The 22,355-nt window shown below is 43.0% G+C and overlaps 1 protein-coding gene across 1 annotated transcript; it reads right to left on the bottom strand.

Moving 5' to 3' along the window:
- Positions 1 to 2,554: 2,554 nt before the first annotated feature.
- Positions 2,555 to 14,506, bottom strand: ARL5A (ARF like GTPase 5A). Its single transcript, XM_086615359.1, has 6 exons — positions 14,407 to 14,506; positions 12,469 to 12,529; positions 9,291 to 9,438; positions 8,587 to 8,670; positions 5,558 to 5,709; positions 2,555 to 5,056 (listed from the first exon to the last, which is right to left on the bottom strand). Exons 1-6 carry the CDS (start codon positions 14,450 to 14,452, stop codon positions 5,008 to 5,010), a joined length of 540 nt encoding a protein of 179 aa, XP_086471485.1. The 5' UTR covers positions 14,453 to 14,506; the 3' UTR covers positions 2,555 to 5,007.
- Between the last annotated feature and the right edge of the window lie 7,849 nt (positions 14,507 to 22,355).

The raw sequence follows: 22,355 nt of genomic DNA on the forward strand, positions 1-22,355 counted from the left end.
CAAATGTTTCAGAAAGAGAAGTACAAAACACAAGTGATCAAGAGAGATACGACCCTGGCCATACGATTAACACGTGCACATATGGACTTGGCATTTGTAAAAAATAGAGAGGTGACATACTAGAACGTAACTACATCGTTAGTGTACTCATCTGGGAGGTTTGTACTCAGAAAACAGCAGGTTTAGTGCTGGAGGTGAGTATTGTCCTCCAGGACTTGGTGGAGTCCACGGGCAGAGCTCAGTGCCCTGACACTGCTCACCTCCCCAGACAGCCAGCAGGGCAGCCCCGGATTTGGAGCAGCAGGTACAGGCTGAGCACGGGACTGCGGCTACAGGACTGAAGGGTTTGGAAAAGAACGTGGTAAGGAAGTTGAGGACATCCATGAAAACATCCATCCATGAAAACATCCATCCATGAAAACATAACACAGAGAGTTTAAACTGGATCGATACCGTTCCTCTATCATACAACACCAATTCTGCAATTTCTTAGCCATAAAAGTGCTCAGGCTTTCCAATCTGAAGGTCAGTTTTTGGTTTGGGTTTGGGTTTTTTTCTTTTTAAAAAAATCTGTGAATCTCTCCCCAGGCCAATACGTCTTGTCTTGGCCACCTCTTCTACCCTCCACAGTGTCTGATGCAGAAGTATTTAGACAAGAGTAATGCTGAGCTGATGATTCACAAAGAATCATTTACAGCCTTCTAGGTAGAGCAGCATTTTCTGACTTAATTCAGCAGCGGCCAAGTTTTCTAAATTTACAAATAGGAACAGCTTAGAAAAGCTTGTGTCCTCCCTCACCAAAAACCTGGTTTAAGAGGCAAAAAGCGGTGCGTAAGTATGATCCTGTTGTGAATCAAGGCTGCTATCTGATGCGAAGAACCTTTTCCAAAAAATGTCCTGTACAATATAAAAATGAACCAGTAAAACCCTAGTAAGGCAAGAATATAATTTCTGCTTACGAGTCTAAAGCACATTGTAAAAAAGTTAGTGGCAACCACTTAAAATGTCTCATTTTTGTACGTTTCATACATTCACTGCAACAGTTCTACTCAAGTCACGTTGGCATTTATAACACACATCACAACTCTACACAAAGCCATTTTTCTTTAAGTGCCACTCCTCGTGCCATCAAACCATTCCTGTACTGTCATGCTCGATGATGCACCATTTAAGGGCTTAATATTAATTTGAATTAGCTGAAAACGATTTTTCAGACAGAATTACTCTGACAGTAGCAAAGTTAATGTTTTACTAACCAATTAAAAGGGAACTACTTACACGAGGATGCTCTACGAGGCCAAGTATCCTTGGATGAAGTTACTTACAGAGTTCCTTGGAAAGGATTCCAGCTAACCAATCTGACAGACGGACAAACCGAATGTTTCCTTTCACAAAGCAAGCTAGCGGTGTGATGTCTGATAAATGGGAATGTCCTTGGAATGTGAAGGACAAAGAACTGTAACATAAATTTATCGTAAATCATGTTACAACCGATGCGCAGGGAAGCAAAAAAACACTCGCTGACACACACTTAGATGCTTTTATAGAAATGTACCTGTTTTAAGGAAAACTGGAATTGTAGCATAGGAAGAAAAATAATGATCACTGAATTAGATTTAGGCACTTGAGCTGCATAGACCGTAGAAGGTGCCCACCAGATGCGTTCAACATCCACACAGCACACCTACACCCAGGAACACACTGTGCAATGCACAGGAAAACAGCTCCTAAGCCTCCCTGGAGAAAAGATTAAAAATAAAAATGAGGTTAGGTAGATCCCTGTTCACATTTCCCGAGTTCTGTATTCCACCTTTCCTCACAATTAAAAACCTCAGATCGCAGAGGCAGCACGTTAGAGATAATTTACCAAGTTTACGATCTGCTAAACCAAAAGACGCGTTTTAAGCGTTGGTTATTGAAACAGGACTTTCTGCTATATTATTTTTGCCAGTAAAATGGCATTCTGCAGCATAAACTTCAAAACCTGTTTTTAAAGACCCCTCCCTTTTTCTGTGCAATACTCTGAGAACGAATTTCACAAAGGCAAAGAAATCTCAAGCTTCAGCTGAGAGCCAGGGCAACACAACAGCAGAGGGGAGAGCACAGAAGAGACACAAACCCAGGTCATGGCTTGTGTTAGGACAATCCCTCCGGAAAAACAGCCCAGTGCAGCCGAAAGCAGCGCTGGAGTAAAGTTAACCGGCTTTTCTACGGACAGAGTTGTGAGAAAAACATGAATTGTCCTACCGGGAAAGGGAAAAAGCTGTGAACAAGCAGCACGCACGAGAAGGGGTTGTGTGTTCAAAGTTTGCCTGCTCTTCGCCAACTCTACTAGGTGGCTACATGTGGAAATATTTCCAACGCTACACGAAAGGCAGGGAGAGGAGGAAGGGACCGTCACAGCCACAACGCCACCATGAGGGAACATCCCTGTATGTTCTTCTGATGTTCATCTCACCAGTGCCTGAGCAAACACACTGATCTCATGAAGAACCCTCGGGTGGCCTCTCCCACCGAAGCTTCCACTGCCATGTCTGCACGACACCGGTCCGCTGTCGCTGTCCTGGGCCGCACCGGCCACGCACGGTGAGGATTTGGAATGTCTCCTCTGTTTACAACGAGGTGACAAAGTTTCCCAGCTACCACAGACAAACCCATCATCCCTAGAGACTGCAAACCCAGCACTTCCAACGAAGGTGCCTTTGACCTAGGAAAAACCACCGCGCTTTCGTTACATGGACAGCCTGAGCCCTACAAATTTAAGCAAAGGAGTAAGCAGCAAACTTCAGCAAGAGGCAGGTATGAAAACACTCTCCATGATTTTTCTTTCGTTAACAGGAACAACTCATTTTCTTAAAACCAAACAAAAGTTCAACACACCCAACCTGTGCAGACAGGCAAAAGTATGCAGCATTTAACAATGCTAAAGCAAATGATTTTACAGGGATGAAAGGGAAGACATAAGACTCAAAAACCAAACGCTCAGGTTTACAAGCAAGTCTGCTTTTTCTTTTTTAAGACTAGAAAACGTACAATTTCATTTCATATGCAAGTGTGCACAGAGCTCGTTTCTCCAACATACTATCATCAGATAAACTGAGAAAGTCTTTGCATTAAACTGTTATTTCTTCAAACATTGATACATTTTGCAATACACCAGTTAAATACCAATATGTATGTGCATGCACAAGAAATATATGCATGTACACATTAAAATGTTCAACAAAGACAGCAGATTCCCTAGCCAGTGACCATCGTAGATACCAAAAATATACTAAAAAGTCAAGTTCTTTACCTGCCTTTGTTAAATACAGATTTTTGAGACTGCCTCCCTTCTTTTCCCCACAAATTGACACGATCTCCAGTGAAGCAGGCAAACGGGAAGGCAGGCGCACTGACGAGATTATCCCATAATCAAAAGTGAGCACCTTAAAAAGTTCAAACCAAGCTTTTTCTTTAAAATGTCTTTTCCATCCTCGCCAGACGCATGAGCTAAGAAAGGGAAGGACATTTTAAACAACGTTTTATTTCATTTGCTACACTCCCCAAACACACATCTCCGACACAAAAGCCTAGGATCAAGGCTACGTACGCTTCCCAACACTGACAACATTTCAAACCATCCAACTGCCATCCCACCAAACAGCCTCTGTCCTTGAAAATGGTGATTCTGAACAGCCTCCGTACGGGACATCCACTCTGTTAGGTACTCCAGTAAGGAAAGGTAATCACATAGTGTTCTGACACTTCTTTGTAACTCACCTGGGGCCATGCAAGGGGGTTATATTTTCAGGAAGTACTGCCCTGGAACTCCTGTGGGAGCAGGATCAAGGGGACACTTACAGCTTTTCAAGTAGTGCAATCTGTTTTGTTCTCCGTCCCGGTTCCATCCATTGCACACAGATATATACACACACATTTCACACTATCAAAGAGCAGCGTGCCTTCCTCTGAAAAACACTTAATGCAGAGCATGACTTCTTTTGTGAGATTCCAGGGAGACTTTTAAACAATACTTTTGAGCCTCTTCTTTGGTTAAGAAAAAAAAAGATGACTTTTTCCCTTTATGACAGCTAAAGGTACTTGTACTACACATGAATCATAAATGAACAGTACTGCACAAAAAGAAAAGCAGTACCCCAGGACACCATGACACATACTTTTTGGAACCACCTAATCCAATGATGACAATAAAAAAAAGAAAATCCATTTCATTTTAAACTCTTTGGCAAGTTTTTACTGTTTGCCAACACTGTAATTTGAAGCCCAATCCATATGCCCCAATCCGTTACAGCATCGTCCCTAACTGCACAATCATGTGAGAAACAAGCAGTGGTCTTCAGAGAGAGTTTGCTTTATGAAGTCGTGGTGAGCCAACTGTCAGCTGGAAGAGTTGGGACACGCTGGCAATGCCAAATATTAGTACTGCTGTCAACACACTGATGCAGCTTTACACACTGGTCTGAACAGATTGCAATTAACCTAAAACTGAGGTATAAATATACACAAATATGTACAGTACACATACAGGAAAATAGGTTTGCATTTGTAACATCAGTAACCTTAAAAATACTGGGAAGTTGGTATCTATGCCGTTGATTTGTTTGCTAATTTACTGGAATAATGAAGCCAGCATCTTCCACTAGAGAGGACTACAATGGAATAATAAAACTCAAAATCAAAAGCTTCTTCCTCTCACTTGGTCTTCACCACGCTCAATATCGGACTGTTCTGAGCGACTGTATCTTGAAAAGAAAGTTGATCACAGCTTTTCCATGCATCCTCAGAGGAAAACAAACAGGAAACCGAACGGGAGCCTCAACTGCATCTTCCTTTTTGCTGAATGGTCTTAATTTATATACATGTACGTGTGTGTCCATCGATGTAGAAAATAAAGTTGAAATCAGTTCAGTATAAATACATCTAACCCATTAATTCTGCCACTGGGAAGGTAATCATGGGTACAGCTCTTTTCAAGCAAGGTCTGTGCAAAGAGGTCATTAAAAATCATCTGATCTTAAGTCTTGACATCATCCATTCGAGTCCTTGGCACAGTCTGTGAACAAAAGAGGGAATTTTTAAGGAATATATGCACTTCTCGGGATAACTTCAAAAATGATTCCATGGCACCAATTTAAATTCTTCCTAAGAACTCTGTAACTCTGACTGAAGGAATCGTTTCCAGAAACAATTCACTCCGAGCACAGTATTTCCTAGATCTACAGGTGAGAGACTTCAAAGCTCAGCACTTCAAGCCACACAGTGACTGAAGTTTTCTCTGATTGTAATTATTCTTAATAAACCAGAAGAGATTTCAGGTTGTTCCCACCCCACCCTCATCATGCCCAAATCATAGTTCTATCATTGTGGGGTGAGACTGCGGATTTGATGTGCACATTTTGGGTTTCAGATCACACTGATCCTAAGTCCGTCCATTCCGAGCCCCAAAAATCTTTTCAGTGTCAGATTATTATCAACAGGGTTAAAACCAAACGCCACAATAAAACCACCAAAAATAATTCGAGATGCTCCTCCCACGGACCAGAATAACTCTTACCCCTCTCCAGTCAGAGCACAGCACGCCTGAATGTGCCACTGGTGATCCTTAATCGAAGTCAGTTTCAGAAACTGAGATATTTCTGCTACTGTCATACACTCTTTAACGTCTTGCTTGTTAGCAAAGATCAGCAAACCTGCTTTTTTTAAGTCCTAAGGAGAAAGAAGAAAGAAGATGATTAAAAATCCGCCCTTGGAGGCAAAAGATATGATACCGAAGTAGAGAACCTCGAACCCTAGCAAAAAAAAAAAAAAGTCCCTAAACCATAGAACGCTGCAGGCCGACTGATGTGCAACTTCAGCAAACCCTTTGATCCGGCAGCGGAAACGTCCCATTTTTGCAAACCCACGTGCAACGTTTTGCTGTGCTCTGTGGGGATCAGAGGCACCCCGGAGCCCTGTGCCAGTAACACCACACTCATCTAATGGTCATGGCCCCCATTCAACCCTGACCTCGCAGACCATTCCTGCCTGCACATCCAAACCAGCCCCTGCCTTCTCCTCAGCCTGGCGTTTGTATGTGCACACACCACTTTCATTACGGTGGACTTTAGTACCAAATCAGCGGGCTGTGCAGCAGTTCCTTCGCGGGGTAACACTGGGTTAGCCCACCACAGCTTTTTCAGCACTGGTAAAACCTGGCCAAGCCTGACTGCCGGAAGCACTGGCAGCATGTGTGCTGGCACCCAGCCTGGCACCGTGGGTCCCCGAGCCAGGAGGATGGCCCTCTGCATAATCCCACCCATTAAGAAGCATTCAGACTGCCACTGATAGTGTAAAGCAAGCTGCCGTGATATTTTATCTACAGGATATGCAGAATTTGTAGAAAATCATCGCTTGCACTGCTTCAGGATCAGAGGATGGACATTGGAGAGGGACTTTGGACAAGGGTGTGTAGTGATAGGACAAGGGGCAATGGCTTTAAACTGAAAGAGGGGAGATTTAGATGAGATATAAGGAAGAAATTCTTCCCTCTGAGGGTGGTGAGGCACTGGAACAGGTTGCCCAGAGAAGTTGTGGCTGCCCCATCCCTGGAAGTGTTCAAGGCCAGGTTGGACGGGGCTTTGAGCAACCTGGTGTAGTGGAGGGTGTCCCTGCCCACGGCAGGGGGGTTGGAACTGGATCGTCTTTGAGGTCCCTTCCAACCCAAACCTTTCTGTGATTCTATGATTCTATCTGCATGAACAAGCACATCACAACAAACCTCTTTATAAGGCCCACGCAAGATTTAAAACATCAGTACTCAGTATACAACATCAGTCTCAATTTAGAGAACAGCAGCTCTAGGGGAAAGCTGATTTTATCTCAAGCTGCTTGGAATGACACTAGTAAAGGTGCGTATTATTGAAAATCTGTCCCTCTGGAAGGCAAAAGGGCTTCCCAGTAAGCCAGGACAACTCGTTCACTTAAATGCCAATCAGGCACGCTCATTTTTAGAAGCAGTAAAATTAATACCGAAACAATCGACTGGTCCAGAAAACAGTTGGAACTGACCTGGGCAAGTCAATTTTGCCTTAACAAAGATTCAGTTGAACTGGTTATCAGAAATGAAAGATTTTAAAGGACTGCAAGGGAAAGCTATTTTAAATAAATATTTGACTTTCATTTCAGCTTTTACGTATTGCTGTTCTCTTCAAACATCTGGAGAGTTGGCAGAATATTCTGAAAACATCCTGCTGTGAAACAACGGGCACGTCTACTGTTAGATGGGTGCTTCTGGAGCACAGAAACAGTCTCCCAACACGAAACAAGGGCGTTGATGGTGCCTCGAGTTGCAGACTTCCCTCATTTCAAATTCAGTTCGTTAACAACTTCTGCATCTTCCTTTGTAGTTTACAAACCAGAAGATGCTATTTCGTTTGGCAGCTGCAACAGACTGAAGAGTACACCTCTGAAATTCTGACAGCAGCAGACCCAATGGCCACAGTCCCCCCACGCCACATTTAAGACTCCACCACAACCAAGCAAGCCAGATCTATTAGAGTAAACGTAACTTTTAATTTAAATACCAAAAATTAGAAATTCCAGACACTAAGCAAAGCACTTGCTTTTTCTCAAATGCTTTAGATCACCACGATCACTCAGAGGAAATACACCAGCAGTTTTTGCCCTTCCTGCAGTCACGTACTAAACAGTGGCTATAGTTTAAATATAGACGTAACATTTTGGCGTATAATGCCATCATTTTTATGCACATCTTTGTGTGCTGACACTTAAATTTGGAAGCTCAGTGTCATTTCAAACTGATCCTGTTAGCATTCAACTTGTCTTCTGAGTTCCAGCAGTAGCCAAGCTCTTACAAAGACATCTTTAGTAACAATGAGGGCTCCTGCACTGTGAGGACAGAGTGAAGTCTTTGGGACACCAGGTCATGCAACAGGTGCTCTTGGCTTGTACGGCAGTGTGGTACTTATGGGTGAGATCCAGGGAGCTCAGCTTCAGACCTGACACGGGGCTCGATTTTAAATAGGGTCTTTGCAAATTAGCAAATTATAATCTCATTCTGTAATCCCAAGTACACATAGGATGACAGCTACTATAACCACAGGCAATCTGTTTCTTCAGTTTTATAGCTGGTTGCTGTAAGACATATTATTAAAGCTCTATCTGTTTCACTGGGAAAACAGAAAACATGAAGCCATCAAAAATAGTAATTAAGTTGTTGGAGGAAACACTGGGGTTTTTTTAAATTATCTCATTCAGCTGTTAACGTGGACTGAAGTATAAAAACCACAAAAGCCATTTGTAGGTCCTAACGTCTGTTTCACTGAAGCACTCCAAGTTGGAAAGCTACTTTTGTGGGAGTTCTCTTCAGTAATTTGGTGTTAATTTACAGCTTTATTAGGAGCTTCAGAAAAGACAGAGCCTCTAGCAGGAAGGAGAGGCCTCTCTCCATTCTGGTCTGTCTCCAGCTAGCCGGCGTGAGCGAGCTTTCACAAACAGCATGTGAATCTGCTTCCCTTAAACATGTGTCACCCAGATCTTACCCACAATAAACATTAAACCAAAGAAAACACAGGGTCTACTCACCTCGTGTGCTAACATTTTATACAGCTCTTCCTTAGTCACGGAAATTCTCTCTCTGTCTGTGCTGTCCACAACAACTATCACAAACTTTAAAAAGTGAAAAGTTATCAGTCAGAGAGGAAACTCTTCTGGTCACACACTTGTCAGCAGAACAGATTACAGTTCCCATCAGATTATCCAGTCAGATGGATTATCAGATAGCATCATATTCCAGATACACTTCTCCCAGCCAGAGTGTGATCGCCCACAGCACTGGGATTGTTTACAACTTGTGCTGTGGTTTGTATACAGAAGTAGCTCTGACACATCTTTTGATTTTCCATTTTCCAATTTCAAGTGAAAAACCTATACTGAAAGCAAGCGCTTCTCTGTAACCCCAGATCTGGTTTTGTTCTTTGCTTAGCCTAACTGAGGTAGCACACAGATCTCTCGCATAATTTGTTGCATCCTTAAAAAGGTAAATTCTATCAGTTTTCTCCCTCTACTTCAAATACTAACATCCAAGCAGATATTTGCAGCAGCAGCTTGCTAAGGAAGAGACTCCAAAGATCAAACCAGGAGTACTCCGAAGTAGCTACGGCAGCATTCAAAGCACTGGTAACATCCAAAGCCCCTCTGGAAGTGCGTTCAGTATGATCTCCGGTACGCCATACTCCCTTCACCAGCAACAGCTACCCTGAGGGGTCCAGCAAGGCGCTGGTTCTCACCTCAGTGTTGGTGTAGTAGGTGTTCCACGAGGACCGCAGAGACTCCTGCCCCCCGATGTCCCACATCAGGAAGCGCGTGTTGTTCACCACTATCTCCTCCACGTTGCTCCCGATGGTGGGTGAGGTGTGCACCACTTCGTTCATGGAGCTGCAGAGGGAAGAGAGCGGCTCGGTGAGAAACGGCAACATCTGGCACATTACCTGCGTTACCAAGCGCCTTGGGACCCCAAAGTGACCTACTTCTGTAAAAACTAATCCATGCTTATTCCGAGGTAGAAAACTTAGTGATAGAATTCTAGCAAACTGTCCTTATGCAGCAAATAGAGACAAGGTTTGACAGCAGAAGGTGAATAAAACCAAATAAAAATAGCAATAAGAAAGGAGTCAGTGAACTACATAACAATCAAATTACAGAGCTGACAGAGCATTTATGAACAAAATGATATTATAATTAATTAAATCAGAAAGCTGAGAGAATGTTTGCTTCAGAAGCTGTTTTAAGCAGTCAGCTTTTCTTTTTCCACACTGATTTTGGCACACATGGGAGACACCAGTTGTTTTTCTTCAAGAATGTGGTTAAGCCACGAGATTTCCAAGGTGGCAGAAAAACAGCAACTCAGCATCCAGCTCCACCAAACACACCACAACTCGCTTTCCTCCCAGTATGGGCCACCAAGACCATACTGCCTTCACAATTCAGTTACTTTATGTCCAAACTTCCCTCTCTTCTCCCTCCAGCACAGTACAATAGCTCCAGTTTTCAAAGACAAGTGCAGTCATGAAATGTTTCAAATATATTGTTTTTAGAGAGATACTGAGTGTAACTTTGTCATTACAGTCGTCGGTTTCACATCAATAGTGATAACCAAATGTGTATTCTGGATGCTCCTAAAGTTCAAATTATTAAAACTCTACTGTAAGGGATATGCAAAAAAATTAAAAGTAGCTTCAAGGAAAACGTCAACCATTTTCAAAGAACTTAATTATTTTCTCTTTTGATAATGTTGATATATTTTTTTCATTTTATATGAACGTTTTTTGAAGCTTTAGCAGAGCTTTTAGTTACAGTGACAGCAATTTGAGACTTGTAACAGTGCTAGAATATTTCCTGAAGAGGCTACAGAGAACCGAGCAGATAAAGGGATGGTCTAGTGCTCTGAAAAGGAGTCCCAGTTACACACTGTCTTAGCAGAATATGGCAAGAAACCTGTTCAACACACATATTTGAAGGTAACTACATATGGGAAAGGGAAGGATCAGAAGAAAGAACTGTAACATCAAATTAAGGATAGCAATGATATAAGAAGAGGCCAGTGGCCAATTTCACATTTAAAGAACAGGTTTTAGCAGAGTTCTTTCAATGCTTGGAAGAGACGTGTCATGAATTCCCTTTCCTTGACCGAACCCGCAGCCTTTCACATTGAGCTGCTGACATCTTGCAGTTTGCAATACGATAGGAGGACTATTCCCTCCTCCCCACCGAGACAAGGTGAGCACGAAGCTTAACGGCACTTCTAGACACCTGATCACAAAATGCTGCTGCCACCTGAAGGGATGGAAGAGATCCGAGTACAAGAGCAGGAATAAATGGTATTTATATCTAATAAATGATATTATTTCTAATAGATCGCTGCCATGATCTGTTACAAGAATTGCCACTCCAACATCTGCTGCGACCCTCCGCAACACCGAAGTAACAGCAAGTAACCAACACTACTTGTCCTGCAGTTATCCCTGCCCATGTCCCATGGAAGGAGTGAAACATTCATCCATGTGCAGAACGCTCATCTGCCATGAAGAAACAGTGAGAGAAAAAAAACGGGATATGCACAGAGGGAGGTTAGGTTTAAGGAGGAGTAGAGCAGGAGGAACAGAGGACAGCATATGTACAGAGCTCTGTCAAAGCAGCAAACAGGGGAAGGGGAATACGAGGAGAGAGAAGGGGAAGTCCTGTGGAGCTAAAACGGGTATAAAGGAAAAGGAGGCACATAGAGGCCTGCTGTACAAAAGGGAAAAGAAAACACTGAGACTGCAGAAATGAGAAGATGAGAAGAAGAATCATGCAACATTTGCGGAGGAAGTGGAAAGACACGGGCAGCACTAAAACGCACCGAGGACAGCCCCCAGCTGCAGCAGTTACCAGTCTTAAAAAATATTCTTCGTTCTATTTATGCTTTTTAAAACTTCTCACTCACGATTTAAACAACGGCAACCACCTGCATCTTTTCCCTTTCTCGGTACAGCTTGCTAGGGCATAAGCAGCTGGGAAAGCTGCACGAGTTTCATGTCTCAGAAAGGCAAAAGCAGACCATAATTTGACATAACCCAAATATTTTAAGAAAGCATATTTTACGTGTGGGATTGGACTGGTATGGTCGTACCACTTAACAGGAGTTATTTCTGATACTGACTCAGGAACACCTCCTAATACCAGACAACTTGACGTGAGAAATCGCAAGCCTGTTTCTATTCTAAACAGACCTTGAGTTGCCTGTCCCACCTAGAAGCTTCAGAGCCTGTGAACAAACCTGTACCCTTTTATCAAAACGCAGCCGAGGACCAGAGATAGGAAGCTCACGCAAGTTTCATGTACAAGACAAACACAAGTCAATGCCACCGCTGAAGGCAGAAGCTGGGCTGCCACCAGCCGCAGAGCTGCGTTGTCCTGGGCTCAGGCAGCGCTCAGCCTTCCTCCTTCATCCCGCACCACAAACGATATGGAAGCACACCTTGGCACACGGGACACTGGTCATGGCAGGGAGAGGTCAGGCTTCACTGCTTTGCTGCTCACAGAGCAATTTGTTTAGTATCTACACGCTGTGGCACAGATGGGTTTAGCAGCGTTGTCCTGTGGCTAACCCTCCATATAATCGTATTTTATGGAGCTGGCAAACAGCCTGCACGGTGACACCAAAGCCAGTTGTGATTAAGTGGTAACAGCGAAGTAATCTGATAAATAAAAGCTCTGACCAAAACCTTATTCATACACCAGGCAAAACACAGACCTCTCCAGACTCTGAACACACGCTTTGACCCACTGCCACCTACGCTGTTCAGTAATCCTCAGCGTAATGCTCTCCAAGTAAAAATTAACAGGGAAAGCCACAACAACAAATCGGAGTAATATACACACAATGCACACCTGGAAATACGTGAAACATCTGGAGTTCATACTTACAATTGATAAAGAATGGTTGTTTTTCCTGCATTATCCAGACCAACAATGATTACTTTGTGCTCTGAAATAAAAACATTACTAGTAAGTCATACAGTTAACTTTGCAATCACGATAACAGCCGTGTTACGAAACAAGGTTAGCGTTGCATTTTTCACTGACGTCCTAAGCAAACACTGCTAAACTTCAGGTGCTGCATTTCATGGGCCATACCTAAAAGTTTGTTTGCCTGTGGAGGTCTACAAACCCGTGTTCCGTTCCCAGCAGGTAAGGGACTGTCGATTTTTCTCTGTCTGCACATCTACAGGAACAATTTCTGAGAGATTACACGTGGATTTTTTCCTGATCACAACCGCTAGAGCAGTCTCACACTGGAATCCTTTCCCAAGCTTCTACTGGTTTTTGCAGACCATAAAAGACTGCACTTTCTATTCCCCCCAACTATAGTAGTTCTCAAGAACATATGCTTACACATGTTTAGTGCTTATTTCCAAGGCTGTACTCTTATCATGGCCTGCAACATCTTAAATCTTTTTGCAAACAGTTGCTAAAAGCCACAACAATGCCAACTTCTGCTGTAAGCAGGGTGATCCACCTGCCTCCCTCAGTGTCCTCCTTCCGCAGGTTTGGAACGTGGAGAATAGTTTCGCCTACGAATATTTCACAGTATGCATTCATCCAATTCAGCTGCAGACAAAACCAACAAGTACTACACAAAACTACTCCAACACACATGCAAACACGTTTTAGAGCTCAATGCTAGAATCAATTATTGTTTCTATTTAGGACCTTCTTTCTTACACGTCACAAAATTGAATTTGAACTCTACAGCTGGTCTTGTCAAGCATGTTCAAATTCATGATTTCCAGGACGAGCGAGCGCTGCCTGCTCTCAGGTGTATTACACAACTTTTACTTGCACAAAAACCTCGGCTTCAATGGGTCTATTCGTGCAAGTGAAAGCTTTGTGAGAACGGGCTTTCTTCTCCCCCTCCCCAGTGGTCCACAAGGGCAACAAAAAGCCATTATAAATCTGCCCAGGCTTCAGACGACCAGAGATCAATTCCTTCTGTTAGCAAAGTACACTCGTATTGATTTATCACAGAAGAGAGAGGGAGGGGATAGGGGTCAGGTAAGTGGGGTTTTCTTTGTTTTGATTTTATCAATATTGTGTGGTTTTGCAGAGTTGTCTTATAGATCACCAGATACGAGTTCCAGTTTTAATAACTTTGCATAACTGCACAATATTGTAAAAATATCTGCTTACCTGACCCCACATAACTAGGAACTTTTGTTCCTGATGTGATGCTGCCAGCATAGTGGATGTTAGGAAATCAGTTGGAAGAGAAGATCTGAGGTGGGGCTGGACGCTACAAGACAAAAATATTTTGTTGTATTTGCACTAAGTGTTAATGGGCACATAATTGGGACATTCAGCATGCATGTGTAAGCATCTTTAAGTTGGCTCAAAATCAAATTTAAAAGACCGTATAAACTCAGATGAGAGCGTCAGCATGTGCTTGACGGTTAAAGTTACAACTCTCATTAAGACCTCACTGTAAGGAAGTCAGGCGTTACAAATATGAAGTCATAAACAACATTTACTCCATAAACGGGTAATTTTGCCAGACATCGACGTTTATCACTTAAAACCACCAACAAAGCACACTCCAAGATGAGACTATACGCTACAACGCAACCCAGCTGTCTCCTTTCAGCACGCGTTAATAATTTAACATCCACCTTTCAGGAAACGAGCTTTACGGTGACTTAGGGCAGGGAAAAAGAGGTTAAAATCCCTCAACTTTTCTAGCTGCGGCGTGTCCTCCCGGGTCCCCCACCCCGCGGCCGGAGAATCTCCCTCAGGCCCGGCCCGGCCCCTGCGCGCCCCGACACGTCCCCGGGCCGCCACCGCCACCTCCTCCCGCCGCTTCGCCCTCACCCTGATGGTTGAACAGCCTCCATATCCTGGTGAAGAGGATCCCCATCCTCAGCCGGGGCAGCTCCGGGCCTCGCCGGCTCCTCAGCGCCTGCTGCGGGGTCCTCCCGCTCCCGGCCCAGCCGGCGGCTCAAGGCCCGGCCCGGCTCCCGCTTTGCCGGCGGAATGGCGGGCTGGGGCCTCGCCGGGCCTCCTGACGCTCGGACATCGCCGCCGCCCCCGCTCCTTTCGCCTCGCCGCGCCGGCCGCGGAGCGGGGAGACCGACGAGCCGCGTTCGCAGCGGCGACCGCCTCAGCCACCGTAGGGCCAGCGGAGGCGGGGGCGGGCGCGCTGCTTTGACGCGAGGGGGCGGCGCCGCAGCGGCCGCCATTACGCGACTCCGCCTCAGCGAGCGGCGGTGGCTGGGTCTGGCGATCGTGTTTCGGTCTTGCCGGTTAAAGGCGTTTGTCTTGTTCCTGACTAAAATAGTGCTTTATTTGACAGAAAAAACAGTTCCTGACTGAAACAGTGCTTTATTTGAAAGAAAAAAACACTGTTCCTGACTGAAATAGTGCTTTATTTGACAGAAAAACCCTGTTCCTGATTGAAACAGTGTTTTATTTAACAGAAAAACACTGTTCCTGACTGAAACAGTGTTTTATTTGACAGAAAAACACTGTTCCTGACTGAAACAGTGCTTTATTTAACGTAAAAACAGTGCGGTGGTTGCCTTTTGCTGTCTGCAAAGCCATCTAGCAGGGCTAATGCCCAGCACCACCGACGTTCCAGCCTCAAGGTCTTTCCTAACCGCTGTGCAAACACATAATTTTACGTCGGTAAGTCATGTTTTGTCTTTCAGTGAGGCCGGTGGCAGATGTGAATTAAGGCAATGGGTGTTTTCAGCAGTATTTTGTTACTTAAAAGTAAGGAGCTGCGGGTAGGTTGCACAGCTGTTGGACACGTCTTTGTTTTAACCACCACAAGGAAAAAAAATTATTTATTCTGCCAGTGGCTTCTTGCTTTTATTTTCCTTGCTGCTATGTTGGCCCGTATGGAAGTAGCAAGGCCAGTGGGAATCTCTGAGGTTCTGTGTCTGCAGGCTTTCACGCCTTCTGTTGCAGCGAACCTTAATGGCTGAAGAAAATAAACATCCTGATAATAGACTGGCATGTTACAACTTTAATAGGATAAAAATAAATCAGGCACTGTACTAGTTATGCCATCTGTAGTCATGCAAGTTTAAAATAACTAGATATACTGTATTATCATCCATGGTGTTCATGCTTCACACCTTTTTCAGCATTAACAATAGCGATGCAATATCCGTTACCTGCTTTGGCAGGGAAAAATCCACAGTTAGAATCACAGAATGTTAGGGACTGGAAGGGACCTCAAAGGATCATCTAGTCCAATCCCCCTGCCAGAGCAGGACCACCTAGATCAGAACACCTTAGCCCAGACACCTTTGTCTGCCAAACAGTCACAGGCAGCCTGTGAAAAAAAAAGGCATCTCTTTTAACACGAAGGCTGTTTGCTCTTCATGGTTTTGGTCCGCTGTTTTAGAATTATGTTGTTAATTTGTAACCTCAGCAATCAGCGTGACTTTGGAAAAGTAGTGATGCTTTATCCTCTGTAAGTGCGACGCACAAATATCCTTCCATACTGTTCAGCTGCTGGAGTCACCAAGATTTGTGTGTTCCTCTTAGGACAAGCAAGGAAGTCCACTGGCTGAGCGCAGCGGCTTTGGAGAAGCTGATGGGGAAACGAAGGTATCCAGCAGGACCTGTCCATCTCCGTGTTAGAGCTGCAGTCACTGGGATGGTGTGCAACTGGCAACGAAGCAGCTCCTCCAATGTGATGCGCTTTCCACAAGTTCAGCGTTCAGCTGGCGATGGAATTGGGCGTTAACCGACAGTTATTCCCTTTTCTGCTGTACCTCAGCTGGGAATTTCAGATGCTATGATTCACTTCTGTTCTGAGCTCTCCTGGTGTAAACACAAAGCAAGTCTGCAATCCCTGGGCTTGTTCCAGGGTTAGGTAGGTTGCACAACCACATAAGAGTGGCAAAATTTAATTAATTTCTTTTTCTTCTTTAAATGGAAGAGCATTGTTTGTGAGTTTTTTTTCCTCCCTGTAGGTTTTTTGTTGTTGTTGTTGTTGTTTTGTTTTTTATTTGTTAGATCTTGTGACTTATTGAAGCAACTTTTAAAAATCTGCAGCCAGCACTTGTTGGAGCCACATCAGACTGTGCTGGACACTACATTCACTGCAGCCAGCGCTCCTCGGTCCTGTCACATAACACTCCCGACTACCAACAGCTTGCCTGTACCCAACAGCTGCAAAAACAGAGTGACATTTTTACAAGATGAATGAATATATGGTGTATTTTAGGACTAGGAAGCTATTGTTAAGATTTCATCTCTGGCATCCCTCTGTTAGTCAAATCATTGTTGGAGACATTTGTGTGGTGGCCTGGTTTAACCTGTATTGTGCTGTGGCTTTTTTACACACTAACACTAATGCTGGGCTTGACATTGCTGGTGGAAGTGTTCTAAGAAAGCACTCAAATGGGCATGGCTTGTTGTGAGCAGTTACACAACTTCCTCCTGGAAATCTGAACAGCCTTTTCCAGGTTGTGTACGTTTTGTTCCAAGCAACTGTAAAGCATTTCTGTGCTGCAGAAGTGTGCCGCCTGCCTCCGGTCGGATTTCACCAGTGGAGGGGAAAATACTTCTACACAGAAGAAACCCGAAGACATAGAGAAGACAGACAAAGTAAGTGGCTTATGAACTTTTAATTTCTAGGATCGTATGAAAACACACAAAAGAATACATTTTTTCTCAGTTACATTTATTTGAAAGACCTTAGGCTTTTTATTAACAGCTTAGATCCGCTTAACTTGCATGCTTGTATCCGATTCTGAACACTTAACACAAGATCATTCGATGAAACAGAACTTTAAAGCTCTGCACGTGCATTAGATGTGCAAAAGCCAACGTTAGTTCAGACGTAACATGCAGCTTACCAGGTCAGTATCCTTCTGCTCTTGGAAGGCAGGCTCCTGACAGAACTGCTGAGGAAGCAAGCACATTGTGCAGCTGGTTATCGCAGGTGCTGCCAGGCCCAGGGAGATGCCAGAGGAACACCCCACCGGGTGGAACGTGCCCGAGCCCTGCCAATGGCTTCCCTCCGGCAGCAGCCGGCACAAACCCAATGAGAAGGGCAGTCCCACTGAGAACCCAGCAGCATGATGCCCGTACTGGTCTGGTGGGGCTCAAGACAACTCTGCTGCCGTCTAGCTGGGTTGGTCCCCTGCTGCCACACTGAGTTTTAAAGCTCTCGACTTCCAGGGTTTTTTTGATGATCACAGCATCTCTGTTAAATTGCTGGTTCCTGGTACTCTTTGGAAGAGGTAGCATGGAACTTTGCTAGAGGCAGCATCTTTCAGTGCTTTCCTGTTTTCAAATACTATAAACACTATTTCATTTTCTTTTAATTATTTATCCAATCCTTAACACCTCATATTATTCTGCTACTTGTTTCTGTCTAGGAACCAATTTTAAATTAACATGAGATCACGCAGAGGACCTGATCAAAAGACCAGTAACGTTCATGAGAATCCTTCAACTGAGCAGTTGGCTGGAAATGTTCTACTTCTCGATGGAATAGTGAGATATGACATGTATTTACGTACTTCTGAGTTACAGCTATTTATGAGCAGATAGATTTAGAAATAAGCATCATTCATGTCACAGACCAGATGCATCTCGTTCTTCAGAATCTCATTAATTTTTACTAAAAATGCTGCATGTGAAGCTGCTGCCAAGAGCTACTGGCAAACAATAAAAATACCGCAGCACTCTGAATGGTTTTCTCAAGTCATTCTTCTGAGCTTTTTTCCCATCTTCGGTGCAGAATACAAAGAGACTCAAAAAGACTTTTGAACGGTTTGCAGTTTTCTTATTTATTGTAGAAAAGTTATTGTAATGCAGTTCATTTTTGTACATCTAAATTCCATAAAACAAATCCATAGAAATGAGGATACTATCAGCATGCAGTCTGCATTTTCTTTTTTAATCGATTCTGATCACAAAAATAACAACACTTTTTTGTCTTTGAAAGCCACTAAAAGCAGAGGGAGAGCAAAGCATGCAACACTGTACACATTTGCATAGTATATTTTACCCAGCATGCCTTGTAGAATGCTACACATACAGTATCTATAGAAGTAAAACCAGAAAGGGGCAAATCAGCAGAAAACACAAATTTGTGGGTATTTTTTTTTTTTTTTTTTTAGTAAAGGCAGTAATGTCTTTACCAGCACGACTCTGAACTGGCTCCCAGTGAGGCTGGAGGCAGCACTGCCAAGCTATCACTGGGAACCAGTTTGGGTGAGAAGCAGAGATTTTCTGGGATCCCAGAAGCCCAAGGTCCGTAGTCTGCAGTCTGAATGACTGTTTTCATCTTCACCCCTCTGTTTCTCATGCCTACAAACAACTTGCATTTTACCTCACTCTCTTCCTATGCTGTTCTGGTACCTCCTCACTGACTTGCTCACTCTCTGCACGAGAAGAGAAGCGGGCATGTTCCAAACGTAGTTACACCTTGGGCCCAAGCACCTATTCCTTGAGCTTCCTTTCCTTTCCGTTTTAAATTCTCAGCAATATCAGTGGAAGTTCTGAGCGGAGTCGTCCACAGCTCTCACGGTGCGACATTCTTCTCTCCCCCCCACACAAAGCAAGTAGCTCTGTAGCCACAAGAACGTATTTACTGGGAGTATTTCACTCCTGACCTTGGGCTACTAGTGGATTCGTGGTACAGTCATCAGTCATATGTCAAAATCTACACACTGGCCAAAATTTGAAGTTCTTCATGTAATTTCAGCTTTGAGGAGGAAATTAGCAGAAATGAATGCAGTGGACTTTCTAATTTTAAAAGTTTGGTTTTTTTTTTTTAAATAATTAGTATGGAAGGAGTAAAAGTTACTGAAAAATCAATCACATATGCAAAATGCAAGGCTTAGAAATAAACTGCTGAAGTATCAGACAGCGAGTTAAACTGAACAAAAATGCAATAAATCCACTGATGCAGGATCAGAAGATCTGCCCCTTTTTTTTCAAAAATACAATGCCAAATGCACTAGTGGAATTATTGTAAATTTGTGCTATTACAAATGTGCTTCTTTTTCCTTGCTCTGTTTTTACACCATTGGCAAAATATATTATTCTGTACTGTACAACATATTTTCTCACTATATTATTTTCTACTGCTTGTACAGAGTAGAATTACTATCAAAGGGGACTGTGGCGTTAAATTTAGTTACATTTTGTTTTTCAGGAACTATTGATAAGGCAAATGATAATCAGTATGTGACAAATACTGACTTTTGGAGAAGACAGTGATGAACACTGTGTTCAGCAGGCGTCTGTAGGATCTGCTCCAGATAGTAACTCACTACCAAGAAACACGAGGGGAAAAGGCAGGTCTACTAAACATCACTGAGACCAAGCCAGTGCTACTCCCAGCTTCACCACTTCCAAAGGAACAAAGGAATGACACGCTCTTAGGAGCATTTTAAAATTATTTCTCCCTTCTCCCAAAATTCTCTATATGGATTCGATTACAACACTTCTCTTGACACTTCTTAAATGGATTCCACAAGTAAAGAAAGAGATCTTGACACAAATTTCACTACTAAGTAGCATTTTCAGCTTTCTCCAAGTTAATTCCTTATGTATGTTTTACATTATTAAAACGTCCCTTTGTTTTAAAAGACGTACCTTTGTTTTCCTATACAAAATAAACTGGACGTGAATAACAATCTAGCAAAGGTTACTCAAATGACGACTCTTTGAATAATATACTCTTTTGGCATCATTTTAAAGGTGGTGGGAACATACTTTCCCCATATTTAAAACTGGCTACATGACAGCATCTTGCAGTCTTGCTACTCTTCCTAGAACTACAGTCTGAAGGAATGAGAGGTAACTGCAACAAAATACATGGTCGCAGAACTCCAAACTTAATTATTAATACCAACTGGGGTCATACCACCCAATCTTAAAATATGCATTTTTTAGGAGCAAAACCAGATTTGTATAAATGGTATTTTACAAAATATGCGTCTGATTTTTTCATTTGTGGTCTCCAATAGTTTTTGCTTTACAAAAAAAATGACAGAATCAAGGGCAGGCTTCAGAAGCACTGAACTTGTAAAACCAAATACAGCAGTGGACACATTTAATCCATCTTAAATAAAAAATGCCTCACGAAAGCCCTAACTTACCCAAATTGGGATGCCACAAAGCAATAGTACTAACAATGCTATTTTGAGAATGGCAGTGTCAGTAAAGACATGTGATTGTGGGACGTTTCCGAGAAGTCTGTGGCACTGAGACCAAACTGAACTCAGAAGATTTGCAGTCAAACTGAACTGGAGTTATGGGCCCACGCACATCCAGAGGAACTACTGTCCTCTTGGTAGTCCTACATCTACTTTTCCTCCTTTTGGTCGTTTTCACTCTCTTAAGTACGTATTAAGCATGTATTTATTTACTATTTGAAAAGCAAGGAGCACAAAAGATCAATCCCCCAAATACCAACTTCAGAGGCAGCTTGCAAACCTGGAGAAAACACAGGAAAACGTTTTTCCATCTGCAGCAAACCCAACACTGACACAGTGAGTACGACCGCCGGCAACTGTGCCTGCCCAGTCACACAGCCACCTCCAGTCCCACACGCATTTCATTTATCTGGGTCAAAAAGACACGGTACCAGTGCCCAGGAGCTGAGAAGTAGCGTGATTAGCAAGAGATAACAGCACTTGCTTCAGAAATGGCTCTTGCTTATCAAGCACGAAGTCAGGGGTGCCACTTGATTCCATGGGAAGATGGTTTCTCAGGCTAAAATCTAGGCGTCAGGCCATCCTGCGCTGTCAGTTCTCAAGCAGAGGAACTGATTTTTGCCAGACCGACCTGTTTAGAAATCGATCATCTAATCTGGCCCACTGTTTATAAAATAAAATTTGGTAGAGAACAGCTTCAGTTGCATTCCTGTAAACATAATTTTGTAATAGTTAGAAAACATAATCAGTTGTGAGCTGCACATCCCACGGGATAAAGGTCTACCTAGGTAACTAGTAAAAGAACCTGAACATCTCTTAAATGCAACTTGCCCAAGTATTTTAAATTAAAGGTTTAACAATTAATGGGCTTTGAAGTGGCTTCAAGATTTAAAAAATCCTTTGTTGCATCATTCACAAACATAGGAACACACTGACATATATTGTCTTTAGATATTGAGATTGTTGTTATCACCTTTATTGGCTAAACTGTCATTAATCCAAAAGTGTCCTAATGAAAAACTCAGACAACAACAAGACATTTTTTAAAAAATCAATGTTTCATAAACATTTCTAAAACCCTCTGTAGAAGCCAGAGCTTAGGGACAGAACTCTGACCTTTAATATTTTAATAACGAGAAGAAATGGTATGAGAACTGGAAAACGAGTCTTACTCGTGTTCACTCAGGAATACATGAACTTCCATGGCATAATAAAACCACAATTCAGCTGGCTAGCATTGCCAAAGTTCTAACACAAAAACTAGGAGTTAACATGGCCTGACCAACAGTGCAGCTTTTACTGATTAATGTGCCTCCTAAAAATAATTTACTTTTTAAAATAAAGAGTTCCCACAGCTTGTATCTAGAATAAATTAATAATCTATTCGCACAATCGGTATATTTGTACTTAAAAGATACATCTATCTTCAAAGAATAAAAAAAACAGCAAGCAAGGAGACCTGCTGGATCACTTATAACTGGTTTCTTATATTAAATGGGAAGTGGGAGAGGAGAGGGTAAACTAATTACACACAGTAGTAAAGTAAACTTAAACCCACATCATAAAGGAGCTCAGCATGTTCTCTCAAGACAATGCATGAATTCCCTCAAGCTTGTTTTCAGTAGAACA

The sequence above is a fragment of the Tauraco erythrolophus genome, chromosome 8, assembly GCF_009769465.1.
Source record: "Tauraco erythrolophus isolate bTauEry1 chromosome 8, bTauEry1.pri, whole genome shotgun sequence".
NCBI classification, from domain to species: domain Eukaryota; kingdom Metazoa; phylum Chordata; class Aves; order Musophagiformes; family Musophagidae; genus Tauraco; species Tauraco erythrolophus.

Excerpts from the sequence above, each read along its gene's own strand:
- ARL5A (XM_086615359.1), bottom strand. The coding sequence starts at position 14,452 with ATGGGGATCCTCTTCACCAGGATATGGAGGCTGTTCAACCATCAGG. Across the intron at positions 9,439-12,468 it reads ACAACCATTCTTTATCAATT|CTCCATGAACGAAGTGGTGC; the intron begins GTAAGTATGAAC and ends TTCCCTCTGCAG. Across the intron at positions 8,671-9,290 it reads CCTACTACACCAACACTGAG|TTTGTGATAGTTGTTGTGGA; the intron begins GTGAGAACCAGC and ends CACTTTTTAAAG.